This window comes from Siphateles boraxobius, unplaced genomic scaffold, assembly GCF_051911475.1.
Source record: "Siphateles boraxobius isolate OS27281-9 unplaced genomic scaffold, OSU_SipBor_1 19, whole genome shotgun sequence".
In the NCBI taxonomy this organism is placed as follows: Eukaryota; Metazoa; Chordata; class Actinopteri; order Cypriniformes; family Leuciscidae; genus Siphateles; species Siphateles boraxobius.
The window spans coordinates 33,665,191-33,684,496 of record NW_027508799.1 but is presented as its reverse complement, the minus strand read 5'-3'; the positions used below and the strand labels follow the sequence as shown (position 1 = coordinate 33,684,496).

Genomic DNA, 19,306 nt, shown 5'->3' with positions numbered 1-19,306 from the left:
TTCAGCATGCAAAGGTCTATAGGCTATTATTTATTTATGCAGTCGTTATTTTGACCACAGCTACAATTAACCAAAGCCACATCTGAATAAATTGAACTTGCATTTTAAAACAGGAAGAGAAAAAATAAAACATAAAAAAATGTTGGGGAATGTCAGCTTTGGTTGTATTATCCTTCAACAGCTGGTTTATAAATAGTGCACTATTGCCCTCTAGTGGTATCAGAAACACTTGCTCACTCATGATTCCCTAACTACTGCACTCTTTAGGATTTAAAATAATCTTTTAACCTTTCTATAATCAATAATACATATATACATTCTATATATATATATATATATATATATATATATATATATATATATATATATAATGAGAGTCAAGTGTTAGATAGGCTAATTTTATTTAAAAAGAATCCTGTTACATGAGAACGCAGTGCCTATAAACTTCACTTAAAACTATTTTTTTATTATTTGAGACAAATAAAGAAAAGGAAAAACAATGCATATGCTAATTTCTCTGTTTAATGTTGGTCAATACAAAGAAAACTGAGAAATAAAAAAGAGAAATAACACTTCTACCAACTTCTATCCGTCAAGCCTCCAGAAGGTTAAACATAATCTACAGATTTGCACGGTGAATGCATCTGAAGACCTGTTCATATTTGTTTTTGGTAAAATGTGAATAGACAAATGAAGAGCGTAAAATAACATAAGAAGAATCTAAAACTGATAGCAGACGAATTAATGAGAGAACTGCAGGAGGACACAGCTAAACACATCTCATAGAAAGTGCTTCACCTGCAGTTCACACAAACACAACGGCTCATCTTCCCCAGAGCAAAACATCCCTTTCCCTTAATATAACTGAAGCGGGGTCTGAGTTCATGCCGTTCCAGTGGTCTTCAGTGTCCAGTGATGGGAGAAGAAACACATCCAGATCTTATCACTGAATACCAATGAGCCTGATGGGAGTCAATAGCCAGCGTTCAGCGGCCGAGTTCAACAAGAGCATGTGTGTCTTGAAGCTCAGCCTGAGGCCAATTCACTACAACTGGACCCTGGAACAATCGCCTGGCCGTTTTCGGACGGAAATGTCAAATCTTATCGATGTCAGCGGGGGAATAGACGTATATATATTTCCTCTTACAATCGAGAGTAGTCAGAACCCCTCATAAACAGATACCAGAGCACAGCTGAAAATACTATACCGTTATTCACATACATTCTCCAGTATGTGTTTGGGACGACAGAAAAGCCCAAACACACATTTCCGAGGGTTTCTTGTACCCTACTAAGTCTTTTTTGTAGAGCACTGGGCTTTTCTTTGTCTCTTTCACTGTCCAGTATGTCTTTCCACCGTCGCTCCAGAAGTCCAGTGCGCTGTCAGAAAATATCTATTGAAGAGAGACAGGAAAGTTAGAAAGAGAAACCAAAACAGTATTATATACAAGTTATCATGATGTCTCAGAAATGTCCAATGGTAAAACCATATTTCTATGGGCAGTTCTATAGTAAGATCATGAAATGAAAAGTGTCTTGGAGTTCCTTGTAAGTTACATCATGGTCAGTTAAACAAAGTTAAACACTTTAAAATATTTGTATTATTATTTAGTAATATATTATCATTATTATTATTATATATACTAGTAATACGAAGTCCTATACTATTTTGTCTGAATAGATAAAAAACAAAAAATAAAAGTTTATAAATTCTACAAGTGAATTTAGGCATCACGACACTATAATGTGCAGAATGAAAAAAAAATCATATTAATTTAGAGATTTTCAAAAGATTATACTTAGTTTTATTTAATTATTGTTCCTTTCCTCTTTTCTAATGCTCACTTAAAGTTAATCGAAATATAAGAGAGGGACAAACAAAATGAACTGAACAGTACTGATCAATTAAATAATATAATACATTATAATATAATATAATATAATATAATATAGTTTTGGGTGTAATGCAATACTAAATAGTTAATTACTGTTATTGATTTTCTCTTGAAAAGTAAAGTAAGGGATTACTCTTAATTTTTCAGTAATTTAATTCTAGTTTCTTCTGATGTACTTGCATTAAATACTGTATAGATTAGAACAATTCTATATAAAACACATTTAATAGACAGAATTATAGGAGCAGTTTCTTCTCTATACTTGTATTGTTCAACTGGTCGAGGTTGATATGGGATTTAGAAAGTAATAATTAAAGAAATACTTTTTAGAGCAAGTAAATGGTACAGTAACTTTTTGAAGATGTTATTAGTAATTAATTACTTTTTATAGTAACTTACCAAACACTGAATATAATATAATATAATATAATATAATATAATATAATATAATATAATATAATATAATATAATATAATATAATATAATATAATATAATATAATAATGCACTGAGGCTAAATGTTTATCGGACATAATTCGCACAGACTGCAGTACTTTATTGCTTAAGTAACTAGTTTATTGTGTAGGTAATTGTCTGCCACATGTGGACTGGGGTAATCCAGCCTTCATGTGTTTTCCTGTTCGATGTAACTTACTGGAACCCAGAGACAAACACCCGGACTGAGACCCAGAGGAACAAGTGAAAGCTAACTGTCAGAGTGACATATGGACTTCCAGCACGAGGAGAAAATGGAGCATTACCGGGGGAAAAAGCAAGTCAAGAATGGTCATGGACACCCAAGGCAACTCCGTCACCCTTATTTGATGATCAGAGAGCTTCTCTTGTCTCTCAGGTCCTGTGACAGAGCGGTGTGATTAATACGAGGCTCGTTTCCAAGGACACGGGTGAGTTATCTTAATTGCTTCTTAAAGAAGCCCCCCTCACCGCTCCTTAAAGCTGGAGGTGAGAGCGGGCCGGCCTGATTTCCGGGCACTTGCGACGGCATCACGCTTCACTCTCCCGAGCTGGAAGTCCACCCTGGGATTTCTCTTATTCATTAGCAGCAAGACTGCAGTAACAATCCGCCAATCAAAGCACAATTCCTCTCTCCACACACCGTCGAAGTTCAGAGGCAGAGCGAACACATGCTAACACAGGACACAACCGCACACACACTAGTGTGTGACAGCTCCTGATTTAGCATCAGGATTGGGCCTAAATATAGGCAGTATAATACTAATACCTTCTGAAATATTTTGGCCAAATTCAAAGGCAGGTATTTGCATGCATTTTTTTTTTTGTTTTTTTGTCAAGAATGCAATTACAGAATACATTGTGTGATGAGGTGCTCTGCCTTTTGAGATGTTTTGGCCAAATTCAAGGGTAGAATTGCATGCATTTTTGTCAAGTATGCAATTGCAAAATGCAATGAAATGAAGTGATCTGCCTTTTGAGATGTTTTGGCCAAATTTGAAAAAAGAAAAACATGCATTTTTGTTTTAAATCAAGAATGCAGTTGTAGAATGCATTGCTATAAGGTGATCTGCCTTCTGAGATGTTTTGGCCAAATTCAAAGGTAGATTTGCATGAATTTCTAATCAAGTATTCCATTGCAGAATGCATTGTGATGAAGTGGTCAGCCTTCTGAGATGTTTTAGCCAAATTCAAAGGTAGAATTGCATGCTTTTTATTTATTTTTTGGTCAAGAATGTAATTGCAGAACGCATTGCACTTTCAATAACTTAATGTATTGTGAAAAATAACCTGCTGTTTGTTTTGACATGTTGACTCATTAGGAGATACACTCACCAAAGCACGACCTTGGATCTTGTTCTGATCCCTGCGCTCCTCGCTGCAGTTTTCAGATGGCTTTTCTTGTGCAAGCCTAGGTACCTTGACTTTTTAAAGCTCTGTCCACAGATGTTGCACACATGCAGAGATTTCTTATTCACACTCCCTTTCGGGCTACTGGCCTTCACTTTTTTGCTATTGGTTCCTTTCCCAGTCTTCAAGGTCTTGCGCATTACTCCAGGTGTCTTCAGGGTCCTGCGTGTCGAATAAGGTGAAGTGTGGTTGTGGTGGACTTCCACTTCTTCTTGAACCTGATTTTTGGCGTCTTCTTTGTTCAACACGACCTCCGCCGGCTTCTTGACGGCGTAGCTCTCCAGCGACGACGAGATCCTGCAAATGTAGGAGGACTTCTTCTTGTGAAAGTCCGAGAGATGGCGAAGCACGTCTCTTTTGCGGCGTGTCTTGTAACGGCAGAGCGGACAGCTGTAAAACTTGACGAAGAAGTCCGTGCCGTTGTCCGTGTGCAGCTCGATGTGTTTCTCCAGGTTTTGCACGGAGCTGAATGAACGTTTGCAGAGCTTACAAAAGCGTGACTTGAAGTCAAAGCCTGCGGAGAATTGGGCTTTGGACGGCACCTTGTCCTCTTTAGGGCTCTTCTGGCTCTGGGAGTTACAGGAGGAGCCAGGACTGTCTGGAGCTTTCCCGTTGACCATTTTCTTGGATTCGAACGTGGGATCAGTAGAGTTGGTTGAGGACCCGGTGGATATAATCTTGTGAACAGTTTGCAGGTGTCTCTTAAGGTGACCTCGAACCCTGTATGTCCTGTTGCAGAGGAGGCATCTGCAGGAGTCTGAGTCTTCTTCCACTGGCTCCATATTTTCCTCTCCTTTGTCCATGTTCTCTCTTTCATCTTCGTCATCAATGCAATTGTTCTCCGCTTCATCCAAGCGGACGTCCTCTGTGTGCAACCCCTGGCTGTCGGAGGGGTCGTGTCTCCCGCTCTCTGAGCTCGTGTGGTTGGGACTCTGGGATGAAGGTGGCGGGTCATCTTCTTTCGACAGGTACTGGTACACAGCATTGTGGTTGCTGGCGATGGGCTCAAATTTCAGAACGTATTCCTCTTTATCTGAGCAGGAATAGATGGCTTCGATAAGTTCTTTCATGCTTTTTTTGTCATCTCCACAGGGGTCTAGAAGACAAACCGGAACTAGATGTTAGTTAACGGGATCGTATCATGGAAAACATTGATATTAAACAGCACTATTTAGAAATACTATAACACTAGATACCTCAGACCATTTGAAACTAACCTGCAAAAATGAGTTCAGATATCAAATTCAGTTATAACATCACAACCAGGGTAAGAAATTAACTTTTCTATTAAATTGTAATTGATTTTCAGGGGCATTTTTACTGTTGTAAGGGCAATTTTAATAATTACATTATTAAACGTATTAGTGTTGTCTTTTATGTCAAATTCTTATATTTATTCATTTGATTCAATTGATCAGAACACAACAGGCATGTAACCAATTAAATGTTAACAACATCAACAAACGCAACAAGCTGATGTTAACTGAGGCTATATTCTGATCAAAGGTGGAATAACTGCATAATGTTATGAGATTAGTGTCATTTTAAAATGCCTACTTAAGTTATACAAATTATATCAAAATAATTAAAAAACAGGAACTAAATGTAATGCCTTTTCATTCATTTTCACTTTTACTTTAATCACGAGGGTAGTGATCAATTTAGATTGTGTAATTCATTTTTTTCAGTTTGATGACCCTTATCATAACCATAACAGGATCAGTAATGCATCTTGACACACCCTGATTAATGGCAGTGTAAAATGTGTTAGTATATGCATAGTTAAAACAACAAAATTTAAATATAGAAGTTTTTCTTAAAAGTGCACTAGCACAAACACTAAATAAAATGCTACAAAGTTGCACAATTAGACGCTGAAAAATAAACAGAACGGACAGAATCGATGTCACCAAAACACAATTACGTTTTATTTCCATAAGCCAATGAAAAAATATCACGGCAAACTCAACGCTGGTCTTTTGGACTTGAATGAGCAGCAGAAAGGCGATGTTATACTAACCATCAGGTTCAGGCATTCGAGTGAAACAATAGATTTCCTTGTGCTTGATCAGATTGGGAAGGCCACGGAAGAGACTGCGGCAGAGTTTGCACTCAAAGATTGTGTCCACCTCTTTTAGGAGAATGTGTTTGAGCTGTGCAGTGCCTGCAAATAAACACAAGAGGGCAGTGATAGGAGTCATTGAGACTCTGTGTTGGTCAAGAATGCTCCACATACTTTCCATTTCATTATAATGGATTGTTCTTCTACGATTATAAAGAGATGAAATAGAGGTGAGGTAACACAAAGCACCTGTGCGGAAACATTCAATGATCTGATGGATGCCAGATTTGGATGTGAGCAGCTGTGTTTGTAGCAGAGCAGGATCTCCAGGTTCTGTGGAATAAACTGCAACAGAAAAACACAGTAAATCACAGTTACATCAAATCATTATTGCACTTAGAACAGTATAAGGAGTCACATTTGATTCTAGTCTGTCTGTTAAGAACTCCTTTTTTCATCTCAGAAACATTTCTAGACTCCGCTCTATGTTATCCCTCTCTGTGACTGAAAGGCTTATTAATACCTTTGTTTTTTCCCGCATTGACTATTGCAATGCACTTCTTGCTGGGGTTCCTAAAAACATGCTTAAACTGCAATATGTGCAAAATTCAGCTGCAAGGATCCTGACTGGAGTCAGGAGAATGAGCATATTACGCCGATTTTAAAGTCTTTGCTCTGGCTCCCGATCAGCTTCCGAGTTGATTTTAAAATCCTCATGCTCAGATATAAAGCACTGCATGGTCTGGCCCCTCAGTATCTGTCTGCACTTTTAACTTTGTATACACCAAAGCGTCACTTACGCTCCTCACAAGCTGGTCTATTGGCAGTCCCACAGACTCGGTTGTGTACTGTAGGGGACAGGGCTTTCTCATCCTACGCTCCTAGGCTTTGGAATGCAGTCTCTCCAAATATCAGAGATGCACAGACTCTAAGGCCCCATCCACACTACGTTTTAAAATAATAATAAAATAAATTAAAAAAAGGATAGCAGAGTCCAAATCACAACTATAATGATAATGGAGCAGAGAAACTATATCGTTGGAATCACTTCCAAGACTATTTATTTTAAAGAGCTTGAGCATTTAAAGCGGCAGACGATGAAACTGCAGAATAAACATAAAAATACCTTCCGATTGATGAGGGGCATGATGAGTACGTGATGAAAGTCCCTCGCCTCCTCTTCCGGCTCATGGGACCTTATTTCGGAAAAAATATGTATGGTAGTCAATGGCGAGAGACAACTTATCTTTTTATTCCGTCTGATCTGTGCCCTGAATTACACATATGATGTTTGTCAATTTAAAAGATAATCATGAAAGTCAAGAAAGTCACAGTTTGTCATAAAACAGAAGAGTAACATTTAGTTTTATGTGAAAATCGTTGAATGAACTATATCTCTCGTCTCGCACTATGTACGTCACCAAGCTCGTGTGTGTGCAGTCTGGTACAAAACACACAGGCATGACAGCGTAACGTTACGATTATAACGTTAGACTATAGAAAACAAGACAGACGTTAGCTTCAGTAAAGTTAGCTTCATTCATTGAGAGAAAAGGTATGACGTCACATGCGCGTCTTTGGGCTTGTAGTCTTTGTAATTACGTATTTTCACAGTCTTATACCTCAACAGTTTTACATCAAACTGCGACTTTCTTGACTTTAAAATGTATCTTTTAAATTGACAAACATCATTATGTGTAATTCAGGGCACAATTCAAACGGGATCCAAATATTTGTTGTCTCTCGCCATTGACTACCATACAATATTTTTCCGAAATAAGGTCCCACGGTCCACCGGAAGGGGAGGGACTTAGTCTCTCTATTCCCTACATTACTCCACTAATGTAGTCCACTTGCAGGACACTGACTGAGGCCCTGTATACATCTCGTATTAAGATGCGTTTTAGATCAAAAGTAGACGTTCCTGGTGTTTTAATCCGTCTCTTTTGTCCACTTCTGTCTTGATTTCTTCGTGGGTAAATGTAAGGGCTTTTCCAGATCTTTCCATCCAATAGACGCACCATTTTTTCCCACAATGTTTATGCATTTGTTCAGTAGATGGTCTTTTGTTGCTGTTCGAACACATTCATGAGCGTTCACTACAAAAGCAATGTGTTTTCGACTACCTACAGAAGTGGTCAAAAGTGGACAAGCTCAAGAAGTTTTAGACCCCGTTTACAGTGTTGTGCCTGAACGCGTTCATTGAACGATGAACTCGTTCATATTTTGGGCGAACGTGAACTGAATGATCCTGTATTACTGCCTGATGAACGTTACTGTGAACTCGTTCATTCTGGTGTATGTGAACGGCAGCTCTCTCAGTTTAACTTCGTTCAATAGAGTGCCAGATTTCTATAGAGCGAAAACCTGCATAAAACACACCGTAAACAGGCCTTAATATGTAGCGGAAAAACACCCAATCTGGCAACACCAGCACCAGTGTCGCACCGCCGCATGCGTCATCAACACAAGAAGCAGCAAGGAGGATCGTATGATCATTTAAACCAGTTTATGACAAGGTCGTGAGGATGGGAAAAATCTTACATTTCTGTGCAAACTTTGCCCGCCGATAAAATAATTGCTGTCTGTGGTTCTATATGGGCTGTGGCAATAATTTAGAAAAAAAATAGCTCGCAGCAACATATGAAAAAAAGAACTAAGAACTAGTTCAAAATTTTAAAGTATGAACTGAACTAGTTCATTTTAACATTTGTGAACTGAACTTTGAACTAGTTCATGTAGAAAGTGAACTTTCCAAACACTGCCCGTTTACTCCTGTATTCAGTGTCGTCCACTTGTGATGTGATCATGCTGACCAAAAGCACATCTTAATACCAGGTGTAAACTGGGAAAAGAAAGGAAAGTGTGATGTAAATGAAAGACGTTCTTCTTTTGCATCGCAGGAAACATCCAATGAATCAAGGTTCTCAGTTATAATACTGCCTGTCTCTCTTATTAACACTTATGACAGTCTGTCAGGCTGAATCTCTTGAAATAATTCTCATTATTCAGAAATGATGATCTGAAGTCTAGTTTGCTGTGCTCATGCCAGAATGTTTTGGATGACAGATCTCACTGATATGAATCATATCCATTCAGAGGTTCAGCTTGTGCTTTTCTAAATTAGACTTTATTAAACTTTGCATTATTGATGGCCGCTGCCTGCGACTGTCTAGATGAGTATTTGCGAGAGCGTCTGGCTCTGAAACAAAAGCCTTGATTTAACACGCATTTTTCCACTGGATAAATCGGATAATATCTCTAATGTTTGCCAATATTTCAAGGTTGTGATTAATGAAGCGCTAGTTTACAGAAAACACTTTTAGTTTGTAAATAACACTAGTGTTATTATTGCTCAAACTTAAGGTTGTAATATCGGGGTGCCGAGTTTAACAAACAAAACCCCATTTTCTTTCAAATCTAGAAATGTAGCTGTTATCTAAATGACTTTTAAAGAGCATTTTTCATCAAGAGAGCTATACGGGAACAGATACACAGTGGGAGACAATAACTCTTCACTATATGAGGAGGTGGAAAATCAATCGTGTGTAAAATAAGGGGCATGAACACAGCTGGATAAAGCGACTAAATCAGTCAGAGATTGATGATGGGGATGTTGGGGGATTTATGGCAGGAACCCAGCGGTGTGTTTAGAGAGGTCCTCAGAGACTCACCTTATATTGCAGGTGTTTTATGTCTGTGTGAGGGATTTTCCTGGAAGAATGGCCGGAAATCTGTCAATATAAGGACCGCTAAATGAGGAGGTGGCCGTCTACAATCTGCACTTCAACACCACTGACTGATGCTTTTGGTTTGATGGCCAGTTTCCATCAGACCGTTCAGTCTGTACATTAGAGCCAAGGGTCCAAATTTAGCACTTGTCAAGTGCTAGGTGAAAGAAAAATTGGTTTTGGCTGGTAAATAACACTTGATTGACTCACTAGTTGCCTGAAAGTAGTACATGACTATAAGTAAAACTTAAAAATCGTTTTTTCGGTAACTGAAATTAAGCTGAAATAAAAGAATATATTAATATTAGATGATATTAGTTTTGTTGGGCAACTAATACATCTAAATAAACACATAACTATGTTAAAGTTGAAGAACTAAAATTACTAAAACTATGAAATTAAAAATATAAAAATTAATGCTAATTCAAAATATTAAAAAGTAAACAAAACTAATATAAATGACAAAAACAAACATTACTAAAGCTTAAATTATAATGAAATGGAAAATATAAAAGCTAATTTACAATGTTAATAAAAATTATAATACATTTTTTAAATTATTTTCGGTTTTATCAAATTAAAAAAAGTAAATTACAAATAAATTTACAAAAGCAAAAATTAAATTTGTAACAAAAGTTACTAAAACTGAAAATATAAAAATAAAAGCCAATTCAAAATATTAATCAGCACTTTAATACAGCAGTATATAAATAATATTAAAATAACACTGCTGAGATCATTCAAGGGAAATTAACTAAATAGAAAATACAAAGTGGAAAAACAGCAATGATGTAGGAAAACTAGTTATTTTTCTTTGGTTTTAAAGAAAACAGTTGTACTTTTAGTAGAGAAAGAATGTAAACAGGAAGGAAACTGCTATATCCTATCGCTTGCACATACAACTGATGCCTGGTTCAGATTACACTTGGGTGTCGTGTGGATTCGTAAACGATAACGGGCTTCGGGACGCAAGATTCGATTGTTTCATCTCGTTTAGTGTGTCATAGTGGACGACAACTGACGCCGCGTCTGCGAAATGCAAATGAAAAAAATAAAATAAACTTGCCTTGCGATGCTTCACGACATCACCATAAAAAGACTAGCATGTTTAATTTTTTTTCAGTCCTCCACGACAAGTTCCGTCAAGAGTGAGTGTGTGTGTGCGAGTGTGTGTGTGCGTGTATGTAGGCTATGTGTGCGAGTGAGTGAGAACGAGTGTGCGTGTGTGTAAGTGAGAGTGTGCGTTTGTGTGTGTGAGTGAGTGCGTTTGTGTATGTAGGCTATGTGTGCGAGTGGGTGTGTGAGTGAGCGAGAGTGTGCGTGTGTGTGTGTTGTGTGTGTGAGAGAGTGTGAGAGTGAGTGTGCGTGTGTTGTGTGTGTGTAAGAGAGTGTGAGAGTGAGTGTGCAAGAGAGTGTGAGAGTGAGTGTGTGTGAGTGTGTTTGTGTGTGTGAGAGAGCGCCAGTGAGTGAGCGAGAGTGAGTGTGCGTGTGTGTTTGTGTGTGTGTAAGAGAGTGTGAGAGTGAGTGAGTGTGTGTGAGTGTGTTTGTGTGTGTGAGAGAGTGCGAGTGAGTGAGCGAGAGTGAGTGTGTGTGAGTTGTGTGTGTGTAAGAGAGTGTGAGAGTGAGTGTGTGTGAGTGTGTGCGAGTGAGTGAGCGAGAGTGAGTGTGCGTGTGTGTGAGTGTGTTTGTGTGTGTGTGAGAGAGTGCGAGTGAGTGAGCGAGAGTGAGTGTGCGTGTGTTGTGTGTGTGTAAGAGAGTGTGAGAGTGAGTGTGTGTGAGTGTGTTTGTGTGTGTGAGAGAGTGCGAGTGAGTGAGCGAGAGTGAGTGTGTGTTTGTGTGTGTGAGAGAGTGTGAGCGAGTGAGTTTGAGTGTGTGTGTGCGTGTGTGCGAGTGAATGTGTGTATGTGTGTGTGAGACGGCACGCAATGACTGGTCGGGAAGCAACGTGTAGTCTGAAATGTTTCTTGTCCACGACACAACAAGATTTTAGGAGTCAAAATCGTGTAATATGACTATCATTACAGACAAAAAAATTGTGTAATCTGAACCAGGCATTAAGCCCCTCCCCCATGCACACATCATCACATGGGCGTGGCCTAGTGACCTCCCACTATAACAGGCGCAAATAGCAGACCAATCAATGTTACCATTTCCCCTTGTGTGTGTGCGTGTGTGTGTGTGTGTGTGTTACGGCTGCACAATATATCAAAAAGATATCGTCATCGCGATAATAGTATATGCGATATCCGTATCGCAGAGAGGTGCGATAAATTACATTTATTTTATGTGCCAAGCATTTGTGTGTTGCACGCATGCATAGGTTGTTTATCCAAATTCGACCAATCAGATTGGCCCTTTCTATCTTTATACCCGCCTCCCCAGTAGGTGCTATTATGCTATTGGCTAGATCGGGCCCAAGGGGAACTAGTGAGACGAGAGTGGAAAATAAAAACTAATGGCGGGAGTAGAGTCAAGCGAGGAAAATGACAACAGCGGAGAACCTGAGCCTAAAAAGACCTGTACGTCTGAAATATGGCAATATTTTGGCTTCAATACAGAAGACGTGTCACAAATGCAGGTACTGTGTAAGGGGCCATACACATAACGCGTCTAAAACGCCTGAAAAACTCGGCCGCTTCTCCTTTCAACAAGCGCTTGCGTCTGTCATTGGTATGCAACCATGAACTGCGCTGAGCGCTTTCCATGATGACAAGGAAGTATAAGGATTAATAGATTTCTAGCCCTTGCATTAGATTTACTACTAGATATATTTATGGAGATGAGAAATAAAAACCCGCCCTGTATAGCTATGATCAGCTGTTCGGCCAAGCTTTCCATGTTGTTACGGAAAGGGCAAAGCTGATTGGTTTTTGTCACATCACCTGCGATGAGCTTGCGGCATTCTGTCAAGCTGAGATGTTCTCATCGCGTTGCGGCATTGGCGGGCCTGGAAAAATGTGCTTTCATTTTGAGCGCGCTTGCCGCACGCCTGCATTTGAAATAACAAATTTGCATGCGCAAAAAATGCGATATGTGAACATTGGTGATGGTGTCACTGAGCCGTACCGAAAAATTGTCAGGAGAGAGGGGAAACTAATCTCCACATTCATCTGGAACGCAACCTCAGGGAACTATATGAAGACTTCAAAAAGTGTAAGCTCAAATCTACCAAAACTGCTAACGAAATGCCAAGTAACAATAACAGAGTCTCACAGACAGCTATTAATCAACGTGTTTAAGGTGTAACTCCTTCTGAAAAAACTGAAGATCAGAAGAATATCTATTAGCCTACCCGTTTATTTAGTATGATCATTACATATAAATGTGCGCGAGTGTGCCTCACGAAGCGCTTTTTTTTTGTTGAGTATGCACATTTTGTGCTTCTGTTTACATTTCTTTTATAACTTGAATGTATAGGAAGAAAGAAATATACTTTCTACTACTTACAGTTACATGCACTTTAGAGGTGTGTTAATAAAGCACCTGTTTGTTACAGCTGTGGTTTATATTCAACACATGTACAATATTGTACAGTTTGTTCTGCTAAATAAACCATGACAGGAAACATGCTGGGGTCAATTTGTTCTTAAACATTGGTAACACTGCACATATCATTTAAAAATATACTCAGGTACTTAATCACTTGTGCATTTACTTATTATTGAATCGATATCGAAGCTAATAAATCAATATAGAATCGAAGCCTCAAGAATCAAATTCGAATTGTGAAATTCCTAACAATACCCAGCCCTACTACCCGTTTATTTAGTTTGATCATTACATATAAATGATTAAAAAAAGTAAAAAAAAAAAAATCTTAATAAAAGTAGCACTTCTCTAGGGAAATGTTATATCGTAAGAAATATCGTTATTGCAATACTCAACAACAATATCGTATATTTTCCCAATATCGTGCAGCCCTAGTGTGTGTGTGTGTGTGTGTGTGTGTGATGGGGTGTGACCTCATCTCTGTAAGGGTCACAGACTCTAGTGGCCCCTACTGAGTGAAGGACAATAGCAGGCACTGGAGGAATTTGCTGTAATCCTCTATTGGGGAGGGATCAGAGCGGATGGGCCGCTATTAAAATGCATCTACTCTCGTTTCGGATTATGTCCATTCATGTGGACAGTTCAGAGTGAATCCTATTGGTCAAGTTAAAATGCGAGTCATAGATGACATTTGCATGCATTATTCATTTAAGATCCAAAAAATTAAAGTTTACCTAGTGTCTTGCTGGCATGGTCCGGCCCGGGCACAACGGCCTCACCTGTGATGTCATCCGTCTGACAAGACTTCTCATTGGATGGGATCGAACGGGCTTCGGACACAGTTTCCTCCATCTCTAAACCACTTCAGATGTGCCTCTGTGGAGATGTAGAGAACAATAAACAGTGACTTCAAACTCCTAAATGTACTGAAGAGAGGAGTTACAGCATGATGTACTGACAAACACCTCGAAATCCAGCTGAAAAGACAATAAAAGACAATGATCAAAGACGTTTTTGTTTAAAATGGCTTTTTTGTACGCACACTCTCACACACACACACACGCATGAACACTCGCACACTCACGCACTCTCTCTCACACACACACACACACACACACACACACGCACGCACACTCACGCACACTCACGCACTCGCACACTCACGCACTCGCACACTCACGCACTCGCACACTCTCACACTCACGCACTCTCTCACACACACACACACACACACACACACACACGCACGCACGCACCTGCATGCACACTCGCACACTCATGCACTCGCACACTCACGCACTCTCTCTCACACACACACACACACACACACACACACGCACGCACGCACGCACGCACACTCACGCACTCGCACACTCACGCACTCTCTCACACACACACACACACACACACACACACAGATATATAAATGTATAAACATATTAGCAGAAGGTTATCATTTGATTGATTAGATTATATTGTGAAAATTATATACTTGTGTATTTTGCATGGTTTATTTTATAGGGAACACCTGTGCAGTGTTGTTAAATCAATAAACAGCATGTATTAAATCAATAAATGTCGCTTTTATGTAACTATAATTATTAAATTGCATGTATAATTCTGAATCCATGTTTATTAAATGTAAATACGGTTTACTAGTCTATATGCAGTGTCCTTTATAATGCATGTTGTTTATGATGATTGCAACTATAATTTATGTTTGTTTCATTCCTGTTCTGAACGGCAATAAATTAAAGGACTTCTTGTGGAATGAGGGGAACTAAAATACATGTTCATAATGTTTTGTTTTAGTAGCTTGAATTTTACATTATTTCTAAATGTAATAATTAAATCTGACTGACACATTTGTGACTTATCTGTGGGGGTTTTCAATTTTGTATAGATTTTTATTGCATCTATCAGTATGTTTGTTCATCATAACTTTGCTTTAACGCACTGAACATGCATCCGTCTCTTTATCTTCATCCCTGTCTATTTCACAACACTTCCCTTTGCTTTTGAATTACAAATATCGGTTGTATAAGATCCTACACAAACACACTCACTAACAGTGAACCCTCAGACTGAAGCCCATGTAGAGAGAGCCATCAAACACCACTCACTGACACAGTGTTATTGAAATGTGGCAGCAATTGGCAGCGTAATGTAATAAGATGGAAAGAATAAGTGCTTTTTCATGGCTGGATGATTTCAAACTACTTATACTGATAAACCGCTGGTCTAATATAACTAGCTAAATGGAAACAAACAAACAAAATCTCTCAAAAAGTCCCAAAACATGTAAAAATAAGAAAAAGAACACTAGAACTGGAATTTCTTTAAAATACATGGGGATAAATTTAAAGTGGAATGTCTAATCTGTTCTTTTCCTCATAATGAAAGTGAATATTGATCATGATTTTCATGGTGAATTTCAATTAATCAATTCAGGTCAGTTTCTCAAACAAAAGCTGTGCAACACGAGAAGGCTTGGAACACAACAAACAAATCATACACAATACATTTATGATGTTTTATGGTGCTCTTTTTGGAGCCACTTTCACTGTGTGTAAAAGAGCAGCAGGAACATTCTGCTAAACATCTGCTTTTGTGTTCCACTGAAAAACAAACGTCATACAGGTTTGGTTTCTATAAGTGTCGCCCTCTGCTGGAGTTTGGTTGAAAAACAACAACAAATGCTCTGTCTTGACAATTACTGAAGGTTGATACTTAAAAGTAAATAAAAGCCATTTTTTCAGACAGACATATAGATGGATAGACATATTAATGTTCATTCTATAATAGATTAACTAACGTGTACTACACACTTTTTCCTAAGAATTAAAAATAAAAATTTTCATTTTGTATTTCAATGAAAATTCAATAACAAAGATCATACCATCAACTTAGTACTTTATGAAACAACTGAGAAAAAATAAATTCTAATATCAAAATTCATTGCCAGCTAATTCATCAATTGATTTCTGCATCAAACGTTCATGCTTAATTAAATGTTTTGATATACGTTTTTTAATAATAGGCCTTTATCACAGTCCGCGCGTCGTCACATCCGGCTCCGATTAGCAGCGTAAAGGAATTTCCACCATTGAATTATGATTAACCATCACCCATTATTGTCTACAATATAATGCTATCCAATCAATGCACTCAAACATGGAGGATATGACTCGTTTAAGATGATCAAACCAGTTATTTTTAAATAATCGTCTATGGGCTGGAAATATTCCTTTATTTAAACAACTTCAAATTGATATAAATATTGATGATTGCATCGTAAAGTAAGTGCAAGATTTCCCCAAAACTTTAACTCCTCCCAAAATAGACGTTAGTCATAATTAAATATTTTAAACTTTGTCTAATTCTAATGCTCTTTAATGTGATATGGTGTTTGTATTGTATTCTGTCAGTTATGTAATAAAATAAGGTGATGAGACTGTGAAGTATTGCGCATACATGTACGAAATATGGATCTGAATACTATGAAACCTTTTTCACAATACTCAATTAATGATTGTAAACTGAAGTTGGTGTCTTTAGAAGTATCTGTTCTAAATATTACATAAATAAAAAAATAAGGCAAAAGAATCCCGTACTATGGGTAACGCATTACAATTAACATTAGTTATGTAATCAGATTACTTTTTCAAGTAACTAGTAATGCATTACTTGTGGATTTATAACAAAATATCTGAGTTACGTTTTTAAATAAGTAACTCGAGTTACTTTGTTTTCCCATGTATCGACCGACAGCTCTCTTGTCCTCATGTTGAGAAGAATCGGGAGTAAAAAAAACAAAAACTGTGAAACAAACTCAGAATAATGCAAACCTGCAATAATTCAAATGTTAAATAACACAAATTTACTTTATGTATTTAATCTCACTTTATTTAATTTTGTCTTTGCTGCTGACCTTCGATAGTAATAAGCAAAAATGACTTTAGATAAACATCGTATTTGTGTTTCACTATTTTGCTGAAGTAACTGTTGAACTTTCTTCTCTTGCGTCCTATTCTTCTGCAGAACTGCTGAAGGTTTGTTTGAGTTGCGCCCTCTACTGTACAGGAGTGAATTTGCATTTCCTTCAGCCTGAGGCTTATTCATTTCTCTTTTGGTGTGAAAGGGCCAAAAACAGAAACGTTTGCCAAAAACAGAACTTTTTTTATTGTTTAAAAATTCATGTAATGCATTACTTTCCATAAAGAGAAACTAACACCATTTAGTTACTTTTTAGGGAGGGTCACAATATGGTAATGCATTCTTTTTATAAGTAACTTTCCCCAACACTGGTCGTTACATCATGTTATGTCTGTCTATTCTCTAACATGTTCACTTAAAATTACCTGAAGACTGCCAATCCGAAAACTCAGAAATGTGCAGTGAGTTGTTCTGCAATACTGTACTCAAGTATGATCTTTGAGAATATGTACTGTACTTGAGTGCTATAAAAAATGTAAATCTTGCATTTACAGTCAGAAACCAGCTGACAATCACTTTATGAACATCTGCCTTCAAATGTCAAACACCTATAAAATCAGCTTCTGGTGAGTTTAATGCTGTTTTCATGTACCAGTTTCAGATAAACAACTGGTTTGTCCAAGAACCCTTTATATTGAGGACATTCAGAAATGGTGATTAAACAAGTTGCTTTTCAACGCTATAATTGCATTAAACTAGCTTCTAAATGACTAAGTAGAAACGTTTTAGCATGTTTTTGGCCGGATACTTTGATCTTTGTTTGAGTTTAAATGTTGTCACGCTATCCATACGGCCACTTCAACCTATTTTTTCAGTATTTTTAAAACCTCAATACCTCATCCACAATCTGAAACTACCAAAGTTCACACTGACGAGCCAGACACAAGGAAGAACCACATACAACGCGTTTTTAACCCCACAAAGGACGATTTACGCATATGAAAAAGGATAAACACGTAATCAAACACGGAAAATAAACTTTACAGCAAATCTACATGCAGCCGCGCGGAACCGAACCACAGGCACGCGCTGCGCTTTGCTCGTCATTGCGCGCGGCGCTGGAGAGCCTCGCGCCATTGCGCGCGCTCTCCTGACTCACTCATGACAAATATCACAACAAAACACAAACAGTGTTGCTAACAACAGTCATCCGCATCTAATAAACTAGTTACACCTTTTAAAATCAAGTGCGGAATCGAACCGAACGTCTCTTCGCCATCCATAGGCTGAATAACAAAACCATGACGCCATTTTCTGCAAAACAACCGCGTTCGGGGAGGAAACGCGACGCTTTTGCGCGTTTAAAACGCACGTAACCCGCTTCATAAAAGGTCGCGAGGCTTAAACGAAGCTTTTAGATGTTCTTACCGATATAATCCGCAGATTCCCGGAAGATACTTCGACTCTACGAGCTCTTGGATAATGTCTGACGCCTCCGCGCGCACGAATGTGAGTCTCCAGCACATGCACGTGCCCTGCTGAGCAAACACTGGAGATCTATCAGGGTCCGTGACCTAGTCCTTAAAGATCCGGGCTGGACCGAGAAGCTCGCGGGTTCGAGTCGCTATCACCAATCGACACATTTAGCTACAACATTATTTGATCAGACTATCACATTAATGCCCTTGCAAATAAACGGACTTAAATCAGTTTAAAAGTTGAACCTTTCTAAGAAAGAATATTTCTGGCAATAGTGACATTTTAACTGTTTTAGAGGTAATTCTAATGAACTCAAAAAGTTTGTTTATAAATTTAAAAAAAGTTCGTTCTTTCCATATTTTTATTATTACTTTTTTATTGTTTTAATAGCCTAGTATAAAAGTTATATTTAAGTTAATTATAAGTTATACAATAAAATGATTTTTCTTATTAGTATGGTTAATGAACCATTGAAGGTCAGCAGCAAAGATATTGCTTAATAAAGTGAGATTAAATGCATAAAGTATACTTTTTAAATTTAGTATATTTAATTATTGTAGGTTTGCGGTTGTAGGTTTACATACTAAATGTGTTTTTGTTTAAGTGAGATGAATAAATGCCTGTTCACTTTTAGTCTAAAACTACAAATAATTATATAGTATCGATATAAGAATATACTATTAGTAGGCTACTATATTATTATTTATTAGAGATAATATATAAGTAAAAATAATCAATATTTAGATTAATCGAATCCGAAATTGTATATGAATAGAATGTAAAAAAACCAAAGTGATTATAAAGGCAATGCCAAGTAAACTTCTGACCTGT

At 37.8% G+C, this 19,306-nt stretch overlaps 1 protein-coding gene across 1 annotated transcript; it reads right to left on the bottom strand.

The window, feature by feature from the left end:
* Window positions 1–504: 504 nt before the first annotated feature.
* On the bottom strand, window positions 505–18,554 carry znf800b (zinc finger protein 800b). The gene is made up of 6 exons (XM_077235153.1): window positions 18,425–18,554; window positions 13,795–13,936; window positions 6,090–6,185; window positions 5,799–5,942; window positions 3,704–4,874; window positions 505–1,394 (listed from the first exon to the last, which is right to left on the bottom strand). Coding segments are annotated over exons 2-6 (1,530 nt in total). The 5' UTR covers window positions 13,913–13,936; window positions 18,425–18,554; the 3' UTR covers window positions 505–1,393.
* Between the last annotated feature and the right edge of the window lie 752 nt (window positions 18,555–19,306).